This window comes from Penicillium brevicompactum (assembly GCF_028827555.1).
Source record: "Penicillium brevicompactum strain IBT 35665 chromosome Unknown utg000002l_segment0_segment0, whole genome shotgun sequence".
Classification (NCBI taxonomy): Eukaryota; Fungi; Ascomycota; class Eurotiomycetes; order Eurotiales; family Aspergillaceae; genus Penicillium; species Penicillium brevicompactum.
Window position 1 is genome coordinate 1450095 of NW_026623205.1, and position 18072 is coordinate 1468166.

An 18072-nucleotide genomic window follows, 5' to 3' on the forward strand; every position below is an offset into this window, starting at 1 on the left:
ATCTAGGTAAAACCTGGAAAAAAGCTCTTTTAAATACATGCTTGGGACCCGGTTTACTATGCCGTAGGCATAGTAAACATCTGCCGATCAGGGGTAATCGACACGTGAGGCGATTCCTATTGGCTTATCCACGTGGGACAACAACCAGGCCAGAATTATGGAGTTTTGCGATACACTTCGGCAATTGAATTCCCAAGAGAATATGTCGGATTGACGGATACTGGTATGTGCTAGTATTGAGGTGTCCCATTGAGATGCATTGATTGTTGTTCTATCTGGATCTTGCTGTTGAAGCGTTATCAGATCTCAGGAGTCGTTCCTAGCGTGTTACGACGCTGGTATGCCGAGCGTACCCCGTTTACCATACAGAGACAAAGAGAGAATGGGTACTTGATGAATAACCCTGTCCTTAGTGGTAGAATACCACCCCTCAGTTCGACAGAATAGAATAAAGGAAAATTCTCAACTTGCTGGTCAAGATAGACATGGGTCGCAGCGTTCACAATATATATATCTGCATCTTTACATGCAATTTCACCGATGACCTCTACTGACCCCCTACCTCGTCGATATCATCGAATATTACTTGTAATTTATCAATGGCTATGCCTTCTGTCTACTTCTGAAAAATTATTTCTTCAAAATTCACCACGTTGACAGAGTAGTCAGACGAATGCCGGCAGGTCAACAAAACAGCTGCAAAAATCCGAGATGAATCATCGCTTTTATCCAGCCAAAAGAGGAAAAGCGTCGAAAAATTATGCATATGCAGGTTCATGTAGGTTCATGAGGTTGAACCTCAACGACCCTCCTTGAGGTTAGGGTTAGGTCCAGGTTAAAAAGTTTGGAACCTATGGGCGGTTCAAAGCCAGGTCTAGCGTTGTACTGTTTTATGAGAAGAGGCGTATCTTCAAAATTAGGTTAAAGAGTTTGGAAAACTGTATAAGTATCACCTGATAGGCTGGAATCGGTTAATGAGGCGAGAGTTATGCTAGTGCGGTTTTCTTGCGGTTGTGGTTTTGACTATGATACCCAAAACCACAGTTTTGCCGCAGGATACCTCTGTGTTGTCAACGGCGATAAACGTCTACACACTGTCTATTTTACACTGTGGCGTTGCTTTACAAGAGCCAGTCTACCAGGGTAGGTTTAATAGCATCCCGGCCGGCTTTCCGAGTCGTTAGTGGAGAACGGTCATGTGACCGATCGAAATCAATGACCTATCGACCTTGTCCGCTAGGCAGCTACAGAAACCTACACTAGCACTCTGGCACTTTTGCCCTTGTATATATTAGCGTCAACATGGATACCCTCTGCTTCAACGCCGCAACGTTTATTGCAGGGGTCTTCGTCCTTGACTATGGGGCAGACAAATTCCTTGACCATACTGTTATCGTGGGACGGCGGTTAGGCATTTCGCCGACTCTTATTGCTCTCTTGACAGCTGGAGCCGAATATGAAGAGGTGCTGTCTTCATTCCCCTTACTCTTTTATATTCATACTGATGTAGTGCCTCAAGCTCGCTGTAGTTGTTGCCGCAATCCTACAACATCGTAGCCCCCTTGCCCTGGGCAACATTATGGGATCTGCAATTTCCAACATACTCGGTGCCTTTTCGCTGGGTCTTCTATGTCATCCGGGTGGGATGGAATTTGATAGGAGTGCAAAGATATATTCCCCACTCCTGCTTTCCGTCACCACCCTCTTTGTGGCCTTAGCGTTCTTCGACCAACTAAATCGAGTTACCGGTGGGATCCTGATCGCTATGTTCGCCCTCTATATCATTTCCATTGGTTATTCAATTTATAAGGGTATAACTGAACCGCCTGAGATGTCGGACAGTGACAGCGACGAAGTAGTACCCAGGATTGGTGAGGAGCGACCAATAGGCCGAGCCGGCTGGTCGTCAGCTCCAGAGAGCTCTCCTCTCTTACCAAATACGAATCCACCACAAGAGGAAAACAGAAATCTCCCACAGCCACTTTATCAACATGTCTTGCAACTCTTCTTTGGTCTGCTTGCACTCTCTTTATCGGGATATATTCTCGCCCACAGCGCAGGTGCCATCGCTGATTCCCTCCAGCTGTCGGGCACCGTCTTTGGCCTGACAGTAATTGCCTTTGCTACAACCCTACCGGAAAAGTTAATTTCTGTACTTAGCGGCTTGCGCGGACAAGGAGGGATTGTTGTTGCGACCACAGCAGGGAGTAACATATTCCTGCTCACGCTCTGCGTCGGTGTTGTTGCCGTTGCAGGAGGTCCCGTCGATCAGTCGGATACATTTGTCCTTTTTGACCTAGTGATAGTCTGGATGTCCGCGTTATGCTTTGCAACGGTCGTCTTTTTTGGAGCTAGTCGGATTGCTGGTCTAGTGCTTCTCGCTGCATATATAGTGTTCTTGATCCTTGAGTTCACGGTGTACAAACGATGAACAATGGCACCCCTGATCTTTAATGCTTTTTTTTTTTATAGTCTCAGATTGTTTATGTATTTACAGCATTAAACAGTGTGGGTCCCCGTCTTGATGTGATTGATTTTCCGGATGACAGTCCATCACCAAATTTATGATAGGGTAAAGCCGTCCACGTTCACCGAATCAATCGATCAATCGCACCTTACCCCGCACTGTACTACCTAGTGTAGCCATTGCATTGATTGGCTTATGCAGACAAACACCACACGTGCATCCTCTGACCCCTAATCGAAAATACAAGTTTAACCTTTCGTTCAGCCTGTTCCGTTTCAGGGCCACAGCGTGCGAAGCGCGCGTTACCAGTGTAATACTGTTCCTGGAAATCAGCTAACCAAAAATTATGTCATAAGAGCTGGGTTGTAGCCGCAGTTGACAGCAATGGCCAGCTAGTGGCCAGAGCAGGCGGCCCTCCATGTCTGGGCTTTTACAGTCTAGCCATCGCTTCGTTAGCGGCTCGTAAAAGCGCCCCACAGATGGTAAAAAACGCACATTTCTCTCACAACTTGCCGCCGAAATGCCACGGATCAGTCGCTTTTTCATACAACGGCAGGCGTTCTTTAGCCTTCGAATATATCCAAAGCTCGCGCTGACCATTAGTAGCAGCACGAATTCACCGAAATTTACTCAGTCGAGCTTGAGACTTTTCCCGCCAACATGCCCCGCTATCAAGCAATCCACCATGTGCTGTATAGTGCCTGACAGTTGGCTTGACTAATGCATTGTCATAGCATGCTGTTAGGTATCACTTTCAGTGTTAGAAGTGAATGAGATATCTTTTAGAAATATGGCAGTACATAAAGTGGTTATGTATCGGAAAACATGCGATCGACCGGTGTGTATTTGTGGAATCAAATGAGTAGATACAAAGCCACATCAGGACCAGCGAGAATTTGCTTCACTTTTCAAATATACACTTATCACAAGGCGCCGTGTATATTACATTAGCACACTCATGATAACCAAGATTAGACCAGTAACGATTCCTGGCATATTGAGGTTGTTGACCCAAGCACTGCCTGTCCTGCTTGGCGATGAAATTGAAGAATTCTGGCTTGGGTTCGTCTTGGATGTGTTGGGAGGTGCAGATCCGACCAAGCCTGGGAGCTGGTCCTGCCCTTCAACTAACACCAACGCCATTCCACTCTAGATGAAGTGATCAGCGACCAAGTTCCCTGGTCAAGGTAGAATAATGGAGGGGCAAATCAAGCTTACCACAATGTGCCACTGAAAATGGCAATGAAGAAGCCATGCTCCGGGGTTATCTGTGATGTAACTACGTCAACGTCAGTAACTGAACGGCGCGATACCTTCCCCAAAAAAAGTATTCCTTTCAATGTGAGTCGACTTACCGAACTGCTAACCATCCTGACGGTGGCAGATCTGTAGTGTCCCGATAGGGCGGGTTTTCAAGGTTGATTACAGAAGATGGAGCATCAGTGAGGGATCGATACGGGAAAGTCCCAGTCCCTGAGCCTAGTACCCAGAACTTGTGGCCGTGGAGATGCATTGGGTGACCCATCTGGAGAACACATCAGCTTTGATAAGGTATCGACAGAATTTGACGCGGCGCAAGAGCCATGAAATGAAATACATACAGCGTCCATCGAGCCATTCGCAACGCTCATCACGATATCAACCGTTGAGTTCGATGGCATGTGGAGCGTCGTGTTTGCCTGCCAAGCATCGGATACATTGCCATATATGATTGGGATTTTGGGTTCGGAGTACGGATACCGGTCCACAACCCAGGTTACAATATCCGTTTGATTAATCTCGAACAGGCGAGTAACATCTGCGGCTTTAGGTGGTGGTTTGTTACCTTCGAAAGGGGACAGCTTGCTTTCAACGAGTTCAGTGTTCCTATGTTTGGCCGAGCCATTCGTGAACATCCAACTGGACGTGGAATCGAAGGAAACGTCTGCAGTAGCTGTGAATTTCGCATCTGACTGTAGTAGGTTAGTGCGTATATAAGATGGACTAAGGCGATTGCCTGCTTACAATGTAGGATACTATGGCTTGGCCTTCAAGAACCTGCTGCATATCTCCACTTGGGTAAGTAGCGAACCGAAGGTAGTAGCTCGCTTCGGGTTGATCAAGCTTGATCATGACGGAATATCGCTGACCAATGGCGATTGGTAGGACCTATGGCAATCAGCACAAGGTCGGCAAGCAGGCTTTTTAGCTTACTTTAACTTCTTGTGGGGTTACATAAAGACCATCCGCAGCATACACCAACATTGAATGAGCGTCGAGGGATACCCTGATAGCGCTGACCGCTCCAGAATTGACGAGGTTGAGCGCAAGCCATCCCTGCGAGCTCTTTGCAGGGATTTTCAGTTGGCGAGCCGTCGTGTTCACACAAGTTTCTGATGGCAGAGAGCTCATGTTGTATCCATTTCGGAACATCATGGGTGGAGTGCATCCACGAGGGCCGAGTGACTTCATGGGCTGAGCCATGCCCGTAGAACCGGCCATACTTACCATATCCGTCGTAGCCATCGTGGGGTTAGAGGACTCAGTGAGACTCATGATTGGCATGGACGACTGATCTTCCATGGACATCGTATCAGGCATACTATCCATCATCCTGTTCATCATTCCAGACATATCCATACCCACTGAACTCGACATGGAAGCGGGTGTAGTAGTAGCCACCCCACTGGTAGCCGCTGTTTCCAGGCCCAGACCAGGTCCAGCGTCAAGGATATATTCAGGCAGACATTCTACCCTGCCAAGCCCATTCGCAAGTATGCTATCAACGCAATGCGGGAAGGCCCCAGTTTCAAAATATCGTGCGTATATGGTGTCCGAGAGCTCATGTGTCCAGTCGTTCAGAAGCACTGAGGTAGCATTGCGCTCAGCTTCCAACATGGCGTCCCGCTCGTCTCCGTTAGAGGCGAGATCCTCAAACGGTCGGCGACGTGAAGATGACGGGCGGATCAACAAGGGCCCTCGTATGGCATCATTATAATAAGCGCGGAAATGAGAATGGTACCAGAAGAAGCCGTATTCATTTCCCACAGAGAACTGGTACGTAAAATTACCTCCTGGTGGTATAGGATACTGCTCTCGTGTGTTGGTCATCCATTTCGCGGATTTGGTAGCAACTGGAATAGACTCACCTGTGTAACACCTGGGACACCATCCATTTCGGGTGATCCGCGCTGTAAAAGGCCTGTTGCAGAATCTATCAGTAAAAAGCTTGGAGGAAATGCTGCTTTGAGCGCTGGAATGGACTATATCTACTAACCATGCCAGTGGATGGTGGTTTCCACCGGCAACTCGTTTTGAACGAAAACTTCTAAGTCATCCCCCTCTTCAACATCAATCATTGGCCCAGGCTGTTGCCCGTTGATGAGATAGACCTCTCGGGGAAAGCCATCTTTTCGCGGAAGACGTCAGCTTGTGACCCCGGGAGATAATGTTTTCGACATACCTGGACTGCGCTGGGCACTATGTAGTGTAAAATGATACGTGCGCAGTGTCGCCTGAACATGCCGCGTGCTTAAAAGAAAGAACGCGAGCCAGACTTGGAATGTAAGAACCGACATCTCGATATTGGCGACTGGTGTGTGATATGCGGAGCTTATAGAGAGAATGATAACAATCTCTCGCATGATCCCTTTTTAAGGCCTCAGTTGATCCCTTTTTAGATGAGTGGTTTTCGCGGGTTTTAGCGTAACCTTGGCGCTACTCCTCCAGGTCGGGAAGGTAACTTGGTAACCAATCAAGTAACCAACCATCCTGGCAGGGTCATCTGCATTCGTAACACTTATTAACCGGGTGATCGTGGGGTCCTGAAGGACATTGGCGACGATGTAGATATGACGATTGCCAGAATAATGACATCGTAATTACGACCGTCAAAGATCTTCTGGACCCATGACTTGCGAGGCAAGATGATTACATAAACGTTACCTAAAGCACAGACCTCTTCTATGATTAAGCGCCCAAGAAAGCTCACAAGGCGCGTAAAAACCATTCTTAACTTCCTGAAGGCGGACCTATGTCTGCGTGCATATTGGCTATGTATATCCATTTGTGCCAAACTGGCCTGACTGATTTAAAGGTATGGAATTCCTCTTCCTTTTGTTGAGAGGGTACAACAATGACTGAAATGCCAGTGTCACGGTTGCATCGACTAATCTGCGTCGCAATAACCTAGATGTCTCCTAAAATAACGCTCTCCCGAATAGAGGATTTATTTGATAGATACTCTGCACATTTCCTTCCCGTTTCTCAACTTTCTTGTGCAGTCTACAGCTGCCTTTGAAAGGCATTAGCATCGGTTCCTGCCAGATTCGGAATTTTATCAATGTCGACGGACTTCAGATTGCTCGTTGCTAGAGGCTGCACGTGGGTCGTATCACCGTCGGAAAAAAGAGTGATGTGACTCGGATCTGATTCGGAGTCGTCACTACGGCTGGCCAATCCGTAGGCGTCGTTATTGGGTGCACCATCAATGGTGAGAAATGGCAAAAATTCATCTACTTTCGGGATATCGTCCGAAAAGGGGGCGAGATCAGGAAAGCCGAAATAGGGGTCAAAAAAGCTCGCATTCGATAGAGGCTGACTATAGGAAGTTGAGTAGGATTTTGCACCAGACTCATTGAAGGTGGGCCAATCCATCCAAGGAGCACTCCGAATCGCGGGGTGCAGAAGTGCATCATGTTCCTGTGAGACCGCAAGATAGCGGTCGAATTGGTTGTCGAACCGCTTGTTTGGTTGCCCTCTGAAGGGCAAATATTCAGTCTGCGAAAGGCTCGCGGTACTAAATATGGAACTTGGATCCATGTTTGGTGGGGAATTCGGATTGTTGCTCTGGTCGAGAGGCTGTACTGAAGCCATATGTATGAAGTCATTCTCGAAGTTAACGCGGGGAGTACTCTGAGTTCCAGAGATACCCTCGATGTGCGCCGAAATCTCGTCGTTGACGGACACATTTTGTTCCGACAGAAGCAGATGGTCCAGCGAGCGACAAGCCACGTATGAAGGCGAGTGGCTGATGTGAGTCCGGGAATTGATGTTGGATATTTCACCGTTGGGGGCCATATCATTACGCTTGTGTGCAGGATTGTCGTGGTCGGCCTTTGATATCGCCAGGGTTCTTTCAGACTGAATTGGAGTGAGCCGAGGCTTACGCAGCTCCGTTATCGTCGGTTGTGACATGGAGACACAGGCCTGGGGTACGTCCTGGGGTATGTCCTGGGGTACGTTATCGTGATGATAGTCTTTCTTTGAGGCACACTTGCAAGGTTGGCCATGAGAGCAGCAGCAACGTTGGTGGTGATCTACTGTTCCTTGGGTTAGAATTCAATCTACACCGGGGTTCCCCAATTCGTTGCTCACAGATAGAAACTTGTTTCCCCGTCGCATAGCAGTCCCCCTCACTGTGCGCCTTTTCTTTATCACCACATTCACATTTGACATGAGTTGATCGAGACTTTCGAAGGCCCCGGCAATGCGCGCACTGTGAGACTGGGCGCCCTTTCTTTTTGATATGCAGCAGGGGATTATCTGCCTCACGTCAGCCATAGACCATAAACAGTGGTCGGCAAGCCGAAGCCGAGAATGACATACCGCTGTGCTGGCAGCTGTTTGCACGATGACCTCGTACACAGGCCCTGCACGCCCACTTCTCTCCTTGAATCAGCATCGCCGCAGTCACTGGGACAATATCCGAACATGCAAAAGCGCAGAAAGAGGAACAAAGTAGTCATAGGATTTAACAATATAGACAGTAAAATAGAGAATTTATAAAGCAGTGGAATGGAAAAGACAAAACGTCGATTTGTATGGTTTTCAGGGTGGACGGAGGTCATCGGCGGCTGACGAGTCAACCGGTGGAGACACCAGCGGCCAGCCAATGGTGTGGCGGTAGAAGAATGGGACCGGGAGGCATGGACATGGGGCACGCACTATCTCCAGACTTACAACGAGCTATAATGCTTGCTATTTTGCATCTTCTACTAAATTATATATGGCCTCGATCACACTTGTTTGAGCTCCTTGCGTGATAAAAGCCCAAGATTAACCCATGACTAGGTAGCTAGCTTAGGGAGATCCCAGGTTGTGACACCTGGTTTATTTTCGGTGGGCATGACTTTTGCGAGGCAAGATGATTACACCACCGGTACCTAAAGCACAGACCCATTTTTATGATGACTAGATTTTATTGTACTCAATACCTAACCAGGGTTGAGCGCCCAAGAAACGCGGACAGAAGCAATAAAGTTCAGCAAGCTCACAAGGCGCGTAAAATCGGGTTTAAACATTTCCGAAGACTCGAGAGGAGCTAAGTACGCACAAATCCCGCAACTGTTGCCACTGACATTGGGGTATAATAACGATCTGAAATCTTGAGACATTATTAATCTAATTGAGAATACCAGGCGTCCTGCTCTCCCTCCGCGTCTATACAATTTGACTGTTAAGGACTTATCATACCAACGTTTGATACTTCAACCTCACACAGCAATGCCATCATCATTTTACCCTCGGGTCCTAGATTTCCAAGCTGCCGGTTATCCGCCAACTTATACAGAATTTCTGGTCCAGCTCTCTGTGGTGCAGTGAAAAGTATAATTCTAATGGTCGACAGATCGCCGTTAATACCCTCCTGCTATGCGGCTCTCTTATTATTTTCGGGCTTCACTGCCTCCTATACGGCCCCTTAGATCCTGCAGAAAGTGAAGAGCTATATGCAAGGTTTGTTCCAGCTACTCTAGAGTCCATTATGACAGTGATTATCCTCGACATTGACATCGACGTGGAAATGCTATTATTGTTTACCGCACTACTAGCGGGGAGGATGTGGGTATGGATAGGAGAGTGGAGGGTTGAGTCGCTCCGTCAAGAACGAAACACACGAACGCGCACCTATATCTGCGTGTTAATTGCAGTCTTATTATCTCTAACTTTCGAGATCTTCATGTCGTGTCGCATGTTCCACGCCACACAGCGTGCCACCGATGCAAAGATTGTTACTATGTTTGGATTCGAACATGCAATCTTGTCGGTATCGGCTGTGTCAACAACGCTGTCCTTTTTTTGGCTACTTAGGGAGGCTTCCACGAGAAATCCCTTACAATCAACGCAGGGCACACGGATAGCGATCACGGGCGGAATTGGCACATCAACAGACACGGATATGTCGACTGAAAATAACGGTGGTTGTCCAGACATTGCAACCGAAGAACGAAAGGACAAAAGGCGATGGAATTTTTCTCTGGATGTGACAGCAGGTACGTAAACATAATTGCCACATTCAAATAACCGATCAACTACATTTCAGAATTTGGCCTTGCTAATAAGTTTGTAGAGTGCGCAGCATTATCTATCAGCCTAGCCTACCTTCTTGTCTGCCTTGCCTCCTATAATCGTCCTATTATCACTAGCCATATATTTGCCACTTCCCTCTCGCTCATAACGCGCTTACGTGATTTTTTTAACTATCAAAGGGCTCTTCGAGAAATCAATGAACGATATTCCGATGCTACCGCTGAAGAGATAGCCGAGGCAAAGTGTGTTATCTGTTATGAGGGTATGTGGCCGTGGGAGCAAGTCTACGCTGCGGAAGGACTTAGTTCGACCAACGAGAGAGCGAAACCGGGATATACACAAGCCACGCGCCATGAACAGATGTCTCGAACAAAAAGGCTTCCTTGTGGACATGTATTTCATTTTGGCTGTCTCCAAAGCTGGTTTGAAAGGCAGGCAATTTGCCCAATATGCCGAGGAATCGTCCACCGATGTTTAAGGTCTTGATTATTAAAAGGGGTCCATAATATGCTTTGAAATTATGTTAGCTGTGTGTCTGTCTCTCAGTCGAAGTACGTTAGATCAGCTTGGGGTTTATTTCTTTTATTTGCTCGCGGGGGCTACCAAAGAGCATACAGGTCCCAGGATACGTGCGATAGGCCACAAGTCACATGAAATGGCTCTTCGCACTACCTACCTCCTGATCGAATCATACTAGGTCTATTTAATTCTTGAGAACTAAAAAGGTGGCAGAGAGAGAACGTCACATTGAACGGGCACAACTGACATAAGCCAACCAAGGTGCGAGGGTTGGGAGGAGGGCTTGGATTAGAGCCCTGGGGAATATGGCAGAAAAATTGACATGGCACGGGGCTTGTCCTGGGCATCTAACCGATAAGAAGTTCGATTATAGCCAAGCACCGGAAAAATTTGAGATAGGATCAGTACTACTATATTAATACCCAACAGAAACATTTGAGATGATTATCAAAGGCAAAGACAAAACTAATACCCAACCCCTCAAATCATTGAGCCCGCAATCGCTTGGACCGACGCGGCAGCGGTATTATAGCGGAGGCTTTCGTTCTTCCTGATCGCCGCGTCTCCCGCTGCTAAATACATTGAGACTCAGCCACGAATAGTAATAAAGTACGAGTGTGTATAGGTTCGTAATTTTATCAAAGTAAATTACAGGAATGATTTGAAACAGGAATATCGATATTTTGAGGCTAGTCCAGTTATAGACTAGTGAGTCTTGGCACTATGGTTGGAGAATCAATCGAAGAGTGTAGGTAGAGAGAGTCAAGGCCCCGGTTTACGAGTATCCTAGTGGAAGGCCTTTTCCTGCTAAACTGAGTCAGCGTGCAGCGAGCGAAAAATGTTTGAGCCATCAGTGATCACGCGGGGTTCCGTGAAAGCGGGCTTACTCTGACTAGCCGTGCCAATCCCAACACCGGTTAGCGTGTTGGTGGGCTTGGCACGGCTAGGGAAGAAATCTATTCGCCCCAGAAACGAAAAATTAAGCCAAGCCTGGCGCTAACCACCAAGGTACCTGGAATTATTACACATATTAGTCGCGAGCACCCATGCCCTGATCAGCTTGACAATTTCTATTCTTCACATATCATTTTGGTTGCTTACAATTTTCATCGTCCGAAATACTCAAACCCACTCAATACATCGAGATATTCATCCGATACATCCAAAATGATCTTTCATTCGATATTAGCTACCCAGTTTTACCCTGATGTTACATGACATGCACGCAATACGATCTGGACCCTTCCAGCCTCAGTCATGCATGCACTTGAAATGCCGCCAAGATTACGCCTCTTGGTCTCTTGATTTACCAGCCCACGGATACTATTTATCCATCCATCTTCTGAACCTCTCGCGGACCCCAAGTGTTGGCTGAATGAGGAGTCAAACCGTTTCGGCGTTGGCGGCCGCTACCCGCATCCGTCATTCTCTTGTGCCTGCCTCGCGTGTGTAATATGTGGGGCCCGCTAACAATATTTGCGTGTTTCGTTGGATCGGCAGCCAGACTGGTCCATTTACTTTGTGATACGAAGTCTCACCGCAAGTATTTCCCAAACAGACCACGGGTCAGCGTCTTTGAGTTTGAGAAGGCTTTTCCAAAAAGTCTATCCCCCTTTCAATGTCTCGCTTCTGCAAGAAGTTGGCTATACCCGAAACACAATTACGCAGTCCGTCTTATGTCGTGGGCCGTGTCCATTCGTACTGCATGTCTAGTTCCTGCGTGTTGCCACGAAAAAGGTATACCTGTCACCATGGGCACCCTCACACGACACGAAGGTCAGACGGATACCGAGGTGCGCGCCGGCTGGAGACCAAAGAAGAAAATACAATAGCGAGCTCGTGGGTGGTGGCGGACTGGCCTTTGGCTGCTTCGACCGGCAAATGCGATGATTGGTCTGCCTCGCTCCGCAAGGTGAAGGTAGTGAACATCACGTGCGGTGACATTTAGTCCTGCTTGGTTCCCAGGAGACGGGCGGGATGGGATTTCTCCCCATTTCTTTTCTCCAACTCTCTTATTTCGCTACTCCTAGTCAGCACACTACTATTTCAGTGAAACCACGCAAATATGACGTCCGAAGCAAAGCTGAACCGTGAGCGTCGGCTTCTGCTTGTTATTTGCATATCGTTTTCCTTTTTCATCGCTGAGATTAGTGGTACGTAGCCCGGGTCTGCTCTTCATTTCATCGAAATTGATGTTCAACTCTTGCCTGATATACAGTCGGATTCTACACACGCTCCCTCGCGCTTGTTGCCGATGCATTCCATTATGTGAGTCTGAGATCCGCCCTGAGACAAACCCGGCCCTGACCACTACAGCTGAATGACCTCGTCGGCTTTGTTGTGGCGTATGCTGCTGTCAAGGTAATACAAAATAAGTTCCGAGTTTCGGAAGTCACTTACTTAGAACGAATAGATATCGGCACGGGATGAGTCTCCCAAAGAATTATCCTTTGGTTGGCAACGAGCACAACTACTAGGGGCATTTTTCAACGGCGTTTTTCTCCTCGTGTTAGGGGTCAGCATCTTCTTACAGTCTATCGAAAGATTTGTATCTCTCCAGCGTATGGGAAATAGTCCTTTGCAACACCCGAACCCCTTACTCATATTCGTCTTCCAGGCGTCGAGAAACCAAAGCTCATCCTCATCATCGGATGCGTTGGCCTAGCGCTCAACATCATAAGCGCCACATTTCTACATGGTTGGCTGATCCCATTGCTTTGAGTGGCCCTTTCTAACATCCTATTGAAGAGCATGCCCATGACCACGAAAAGGACCACACGCACTACGAAGAGTCCACGATAAATGAAGGCGGCGAGGATAGAGCAGAATCTTCACTTGGTACAGATACGGTGAGTATCTCTTGAGATCGTGGAAATCATTATAAATAACTCTGACATTGGGGCAGCCTCTTACTCCTCACCAAGAGCATCGACACCAAGCGAGTCCACGGAACAATGCTGGGTATGATCTTGGCATGTTAGGGGTGCTTCTTCACGTTATTGGCGATGCCATTAACAATGTAGGTGTCATTATTTCCGCCTTGGTCATCTGGTTGGCCCACTACGACGGGAAATACTACGCAGATCCTGGAGTCAGCATGGGAATCGCGGTGATGATCCTCATATCATCAATTCCCCTAGGTGAGCCAAGAAAAGTCTTCCATTGACAAAACTAATGCGCATTTTTATCAAAAGTCAAAAGATCTGGCTCCATTCTTCTTGAAAGTGTACCCCCTGGGGTTGACCTAAGAGACATAAAGCATGACTTGGAAAAGGTTAGTCTGATCCGGATTCCTACGGCCCTTTTGTTCAAGAACAAGAATTTGTCTGACGGGAGAACAGATCCCTGGAATAGAATCGGTACACGAACTACATGTTTGGGGCTTGAACCAGCAAAAAGCGCTTGCGTCAGCCCACGTGGTTGTCAAGGAGCATTCGGTGTCTAGCTTCGTCCATCTAGCAAATGTGATTAACGAATGCTTCCATGCTTATGGCATTCACTCGACCACGTTGCAGCCAGAGCTTGCACCAAGTAATATTCTTAACGAGCCGTCGAGGCATGAGAACCTTCGGAAGAGGTCCAATGCCGCCTCGTCCTGCCAGATAACCTGTGGAAATCTGTGCGAAAGTCTGACCTGCTGTGGATAGGTGTCGGCCCAGGCATCAGCCGCTTTAGCAGAAGAACTCGGCGGCGTGGGGCCGGGGGCCCAAAGGTCATTTGCGCTTTTCCAATATGTGGAAGGCGGTGGTTAAATCGATTAAGAACTTGGAAAGGATGGACGTGGAGAATCCTTAAAATAAGCGGTGAATTTGAGTTCAAGAATGAAGACCGCAGATTGACATGCATTACCCCGGGCTTGGGAAAGTTCTAACATCAACGTGTTCATCCGACAGAACCAGAAGTGTCTCAGATGCAAAGCCCAGCTACTTCACCTAACTTCGCAAAAAATCACACATCAAACACATACATCTAAATATGGTAACAAATAGAAATAAAGCTAGGTAAAACCCGATTTCGAAATTGATTTCTCGAGATGCCTACCAAAATTCTAGCCACGAAGGTTCACTACATGAGTATGAAGATAGGGTGCCGCGCGGCCGAAGTAAAACAAGGCACTGAAAACTGAAAGGGTTTAGTATGTTGGCTCAGCCACATTGCTTCCCCTCTTTCCATGAGGTAGAATGAGTCACGTCAGCCATAAAGCCGCTAAGGCATCCCCTACAAACCCCAATTCTCTCTCATAAAAATTTCATTTGCAATATTTCTCATTTATTTTACAATGTCGAACCTTTTAGGCAAACTCACGAACCAATTATCCGGCCAAAAGACGACGTCAGGCTCGCAACAGTCATCATTTTCTGGCATCCAACACAAGATCACTGATGCCGTGACCGGGCAGAAGCACCCTCAAGATTATCAGAGTCAACCACAATCTGATGCCGGTCAGTTTCGTGACGTCTCGTCCACTGCGCCTAGCTAACATGATTCGCAGGTGGCCACGGCGGGTACCAAGGAGGACAGGAAAGCTACAGAGGCGGCCACGGTGGTTATGAGGGCGGTGGCCACGGCGGGTACCAAGGAGGACAGGAAAGCTACAGAGGCGGCCACGGTGGTTATGAGGGCGGTGGCCACGGCGGGTACCAAGGAGGACAGGAAAGCTACAGAGGCGGCCACGGTGGTTATGAGAGAGGTGGCCACGGCGGGTACCAAGGAGGACAGGAAAGCTACAGAGGCGGCCACGGTGGTTATGAGGGCGGTGGCCACGGCGGGTACCAAGGAGGACAGGAAAGCTACAGAGGCGGCCACGGTGGTTATGAGGGCGGTGGCCACGGCGGGTACCAAGGAGGACAGGAAAGCTACAGGGGCGGCCACGGTGGTTATGAGGGCGGCCACGGCGGGTAATCCTAAGTGCTGGAGCGCAAGCCTAGCACAGCTACAGAGGATTGAAATGGGGGACATGGTTTAACATCAAACATATTTGACAGAAATCAAAGCACCTCGGGCTAAAACGTACCAAGAGACACTAAGTAGCTCCAATACCATGAAAAGACACCAACTGAACTTGGGCTACCACATAGCACGTAGATTTTAGCTCCAGAAACCATCTGCCGAGCCTATGTTGGAGTTAACCAATTGGTTCGGCTTTTCATCAGCGGATGCAGAAGATATGCTTGCTGTATGCTTGTTTCTCGTAGCCTTGGCACGAATTTGGGCTAGTTTTTTGGGGTCCCAATAAAATCAATCTATTTGGGGGCTTTTCCAGGTCTTGCAATCGGCGAGTTATCGTTCAACGAGCTTTAAACATTCCTCAGAGCGGACGTTGATTCCGAGGACGTTGATCAGTATAGGCGAGCTCATCCCATGACGGCCAGCGCCACCTTTCGACCTCGATCGTCGAATTCAAACATAAAGCTTTGAGGGATGGGCTCGAGATTACTGCGAGTATCCCTTGCCGAAATTTTGGTGGAACGAATCATACCATATCCAGAGGCGCCTTATTGGAAAATAACAGAGGTGCAACTGAGGAGGCCAGTACAATCAAGGTTCAGTGTCCTCCACTTAGTGTGTATGCCCCATGTACATCCCTGGAAGGACAGCTCCGTTCCTGGCCCTCAAAAAAGTGCCGCAGGGGGTTTTCTATAGCGACCTTCATTAAGCCCAATTAGCACTTAAGAGAGCTAAGTTTTGTGTGGGAATGTGCTCTCCTAGGAGCGGTAGTTGAAGCTCCTGGGACCGTGAACCGTCGTTCCCAGGGCCTTTCGCACTAGCTGTGAGGGTCTCACGTATCCGTAGATGAGTAATCAATATTAAAGAAGGCTATCGTTGACTCTAGATACAAGACGTAGCGCGAGGAAGCAAAAGAAAGGTAGCTTCCTCGCATTCAGGGGAACCCATATACACCATGTGGGTCCCGCAGATCATTTCTCCAAACATCCTGTATACTTCATGTATATCCCTGACAAATGAGAGGTGGTACCCTGGGAGCGTTGGTTAAGCAATCAATAGCATGCCTGGGAGCATGGAATCTGGGATCAGATATTATCTGGCACCGATTTAGACCTCCCTGAATTCTGAGATCAAGAAGGCGAGCCGATCGTCACCCCTTTAGGAGTCGTAAGAACATATATGTACTTCGTCCTGAATCTTGTATAGAAATACGAAGTCCGACTTGTCATTTTTGCACAAACATGAGCTACGTACTTGCAAGAGAAACATCTCAGGACGATTTACCACCCGAGAGGCATCTCTTGAATCTACATATGTAATGTATGGAGGGGTTTACCCTAAGCAGGCGATCACGATAATATAATCATGGGCTGCTGCTCTCAAGAAATATGCTGACTCGAAAAGAACGTATTAAGAGCCCTGTTTTGAGAGGGAAATCCTCTTGTGAGGATCCTCTTGAGAGCAATACGTTCACGTGAGATATCTCCGAAGAGCACGAGCCTCACAGGAGGCTATACGTCACATTGTACCGCTCTTACAGATGTATACCTCTTGAAACAAGCTTTTTAGGTCTAGTTCAAACACAAAACACAGGCCACTAGATTCAGTCCATAGTTCCATCGACCTGACGAACCTCTGAGCTACGATTATCCATATAGTTACCATATTCTCGGCCCTCCGTAAGAATTCGTCTTTCCCACCAATTGCTATTGCATATAGACTTGCGTTATGACAGTTATACAGAGGTTTTATTTATTCCACCAAAATAGTTTAGCTTCTCCAAGGTGGAGAAAGGAGTAGCGGTGGGCCAATCACACATTATATTTCAACCCACCCATCAAACGTATGATCGATGGGACGAAAATCCACAATATGCCCCGTGCCCTAGGTCATAATTGACAGCATGTGAGACGGGCCCATTCGTGTCTCATCTATCTATCATCAGATCATCTAAAGCCTGTAATAAGGCAATGACGTATACCATATCCAGCAGCCTTAGAATTTACGTGTAATTGTCTTCTCGGGATCCAAGTCCGGGTCAACCATTGTGTTTAAACAGAACATGAATGAATTGATCTTTTTTATTTTTCTTTGAAAACATTCTTTCTGTACTCGCATTTTGACAAGCCAGATGGTCATGAACGAGAAGGTTACTCAGTTCACTTGGATACTGGTAATTATGAGAATGATTTCCAGGCTGCACAAGCTAGTGATCTGGACATGGATAGCAATGCGCCACTAATAGCTGGGTCCGTCTCCACCGATATTAATGGTGAACGTCAAAACCCCGACAGGCGCCTCTTGAATGCTTTGTTGAACGTGGTTTCAAGCCCTTCCGCATCGTCCACCCAACGTACGCTTAGGCACGGCCAACAGCGGATCCCTAGCCTTTCTTACAGAATTCAGGGCCAGGCCACCCTCGTAGACCATTGGGATGATCCAACATACTTCACTGCCGCCTTTCCAGCTTTGTTTCCGCTTGGTTTTGGAGGCCATCTGGACGACCGTCCACTTAATGTCTCCTTGTCTTCTTTTGCCGAATGGGCACTGAAGCACCATAGCAGGAGGTATGCTTTACTGAACGGTATCTCCTGGTGAACTACCGACTCTGACTAAAGCAGGTTCGCGCGCCACAAAACCTTCATGTACCTTATATACGACGTGCTACAAATTCGGAAATCATCTCTCGCGAATAAATTGGTCCTTCAACGCCGTCACTGGCCATCGACTACTGACGATATTTCTTCTCTCACAGAAGATCGGCTTCGCTTTGCACTGCAAGATCTAGAAACCAGTCAGGAAATCAAAGATCCAGTAATTTCCCGTCTACTACATGTTATGAAAGCCATTGC

General features: G+C 47.6%; 5 protein-coding genes across 5 annotated transcripts; 3 read left to right on the forward strand and 2 right to left on the reverse strand.

Moving 5' to 3' along the window:
- Nucleotides 1-1302: 1302 nt before the first annotated feature.
- N7506_003266 (sodium:calcium antiporter) lies at nt 1303-2431 on the forward strand (the record flags this gene model as incomplete). The annotated part of the gene is made up of 2 exons (XM_056952561.1): nt 1303-1464; nt 1520-2431. The coding sequence occupies 2 exons, from the start codon at nt 1303-1305 to the stop codon at nt 2429-2431; spliced, it is 1074 nt and encodes a 357-aa protein (XP_056814253.1).
- Nucleotides 2432-3409: 978 nt separating this feature from the next.
- On the reverse strand, nt 3410-6024 carry N7506_003267 (uncharacterized protein; the record flags this gene model as incomplete). The annotated part of the gene is made up of 9 exons (XM_056952562.1): nt 3410-3616; nt 3686-3746; nt 3823-3992; nt 4069-4419; nt 4472-4615; nt 4661-5536; nt 5596-5648; nt 5724-5855; nt 5910-6024. 9 exons carry the CDS (start codon nt 6022-6024, stop codon nt 3410-3412), a joined length of 2109 nt encoding a protein of 702 aa, XP_056814254.1.
- Nucleotides 6025-6730: 706 nt separating this feature from the next.
- On the reverse strand, nt 6731-7642 carry N7506_003268 (Copper fist DNA binding domain protein; the record flags this gene model as incomplete). The annotated part of the gene is made up of 1 exon (XM_056952563.1): nt 6731-7642. One exon carries the CDS (start codon nt 7640-7642, stop codon nt 6731-6733), a length of 912 nt encoding a protein of 303 aa, XP_056814255.1.
- Nucleotides 7643-12338: 4696 nt separating this feature from the next.
- On the forward strand, nt 12339-13920 carry N7506_003269 (cation diffusion facilitator family transporter; the record flags this gene model as incomplete). The annotated part of the gene is made up of 9 exons (XM_056952564.1): nt 12339-12426; nt 12492-12541; nt 12590-12664; nt 12687-12821; nt 12848-12971; nt 13022-13122; nt 13179-13413; nt 13468-13547; nt 13615-13920. The coding sequence occupies 9 exons, from the start codon at nt 12339-12341 to the stop codon at nt 13918-13920; spliced, it is 1194 nt and encodes a 397-aa protein (XP_056814256.1).
- Nucleotides 13921-14552: 632 nt separating this feature from the next.
- On the forward strand, nt 14553-15175 carry N7506_003270 (uncharacterized protein; the record flags this gene model as incomplete). Its single annotated transcript, XM_056952565.1, has 2 exons — nt 14553-14715; nt 14766-15175. The coding sequence occupies 2 exons, from the start codon at nt 14553-14555 to the stop codon at nt 15173-15175; spliced, it is 573 nt and encodes a 190-aa protein (XP_056814257.1).
- Between the last annotated feature and the right edge of the window lie 2897 nt (nt 15176-18072).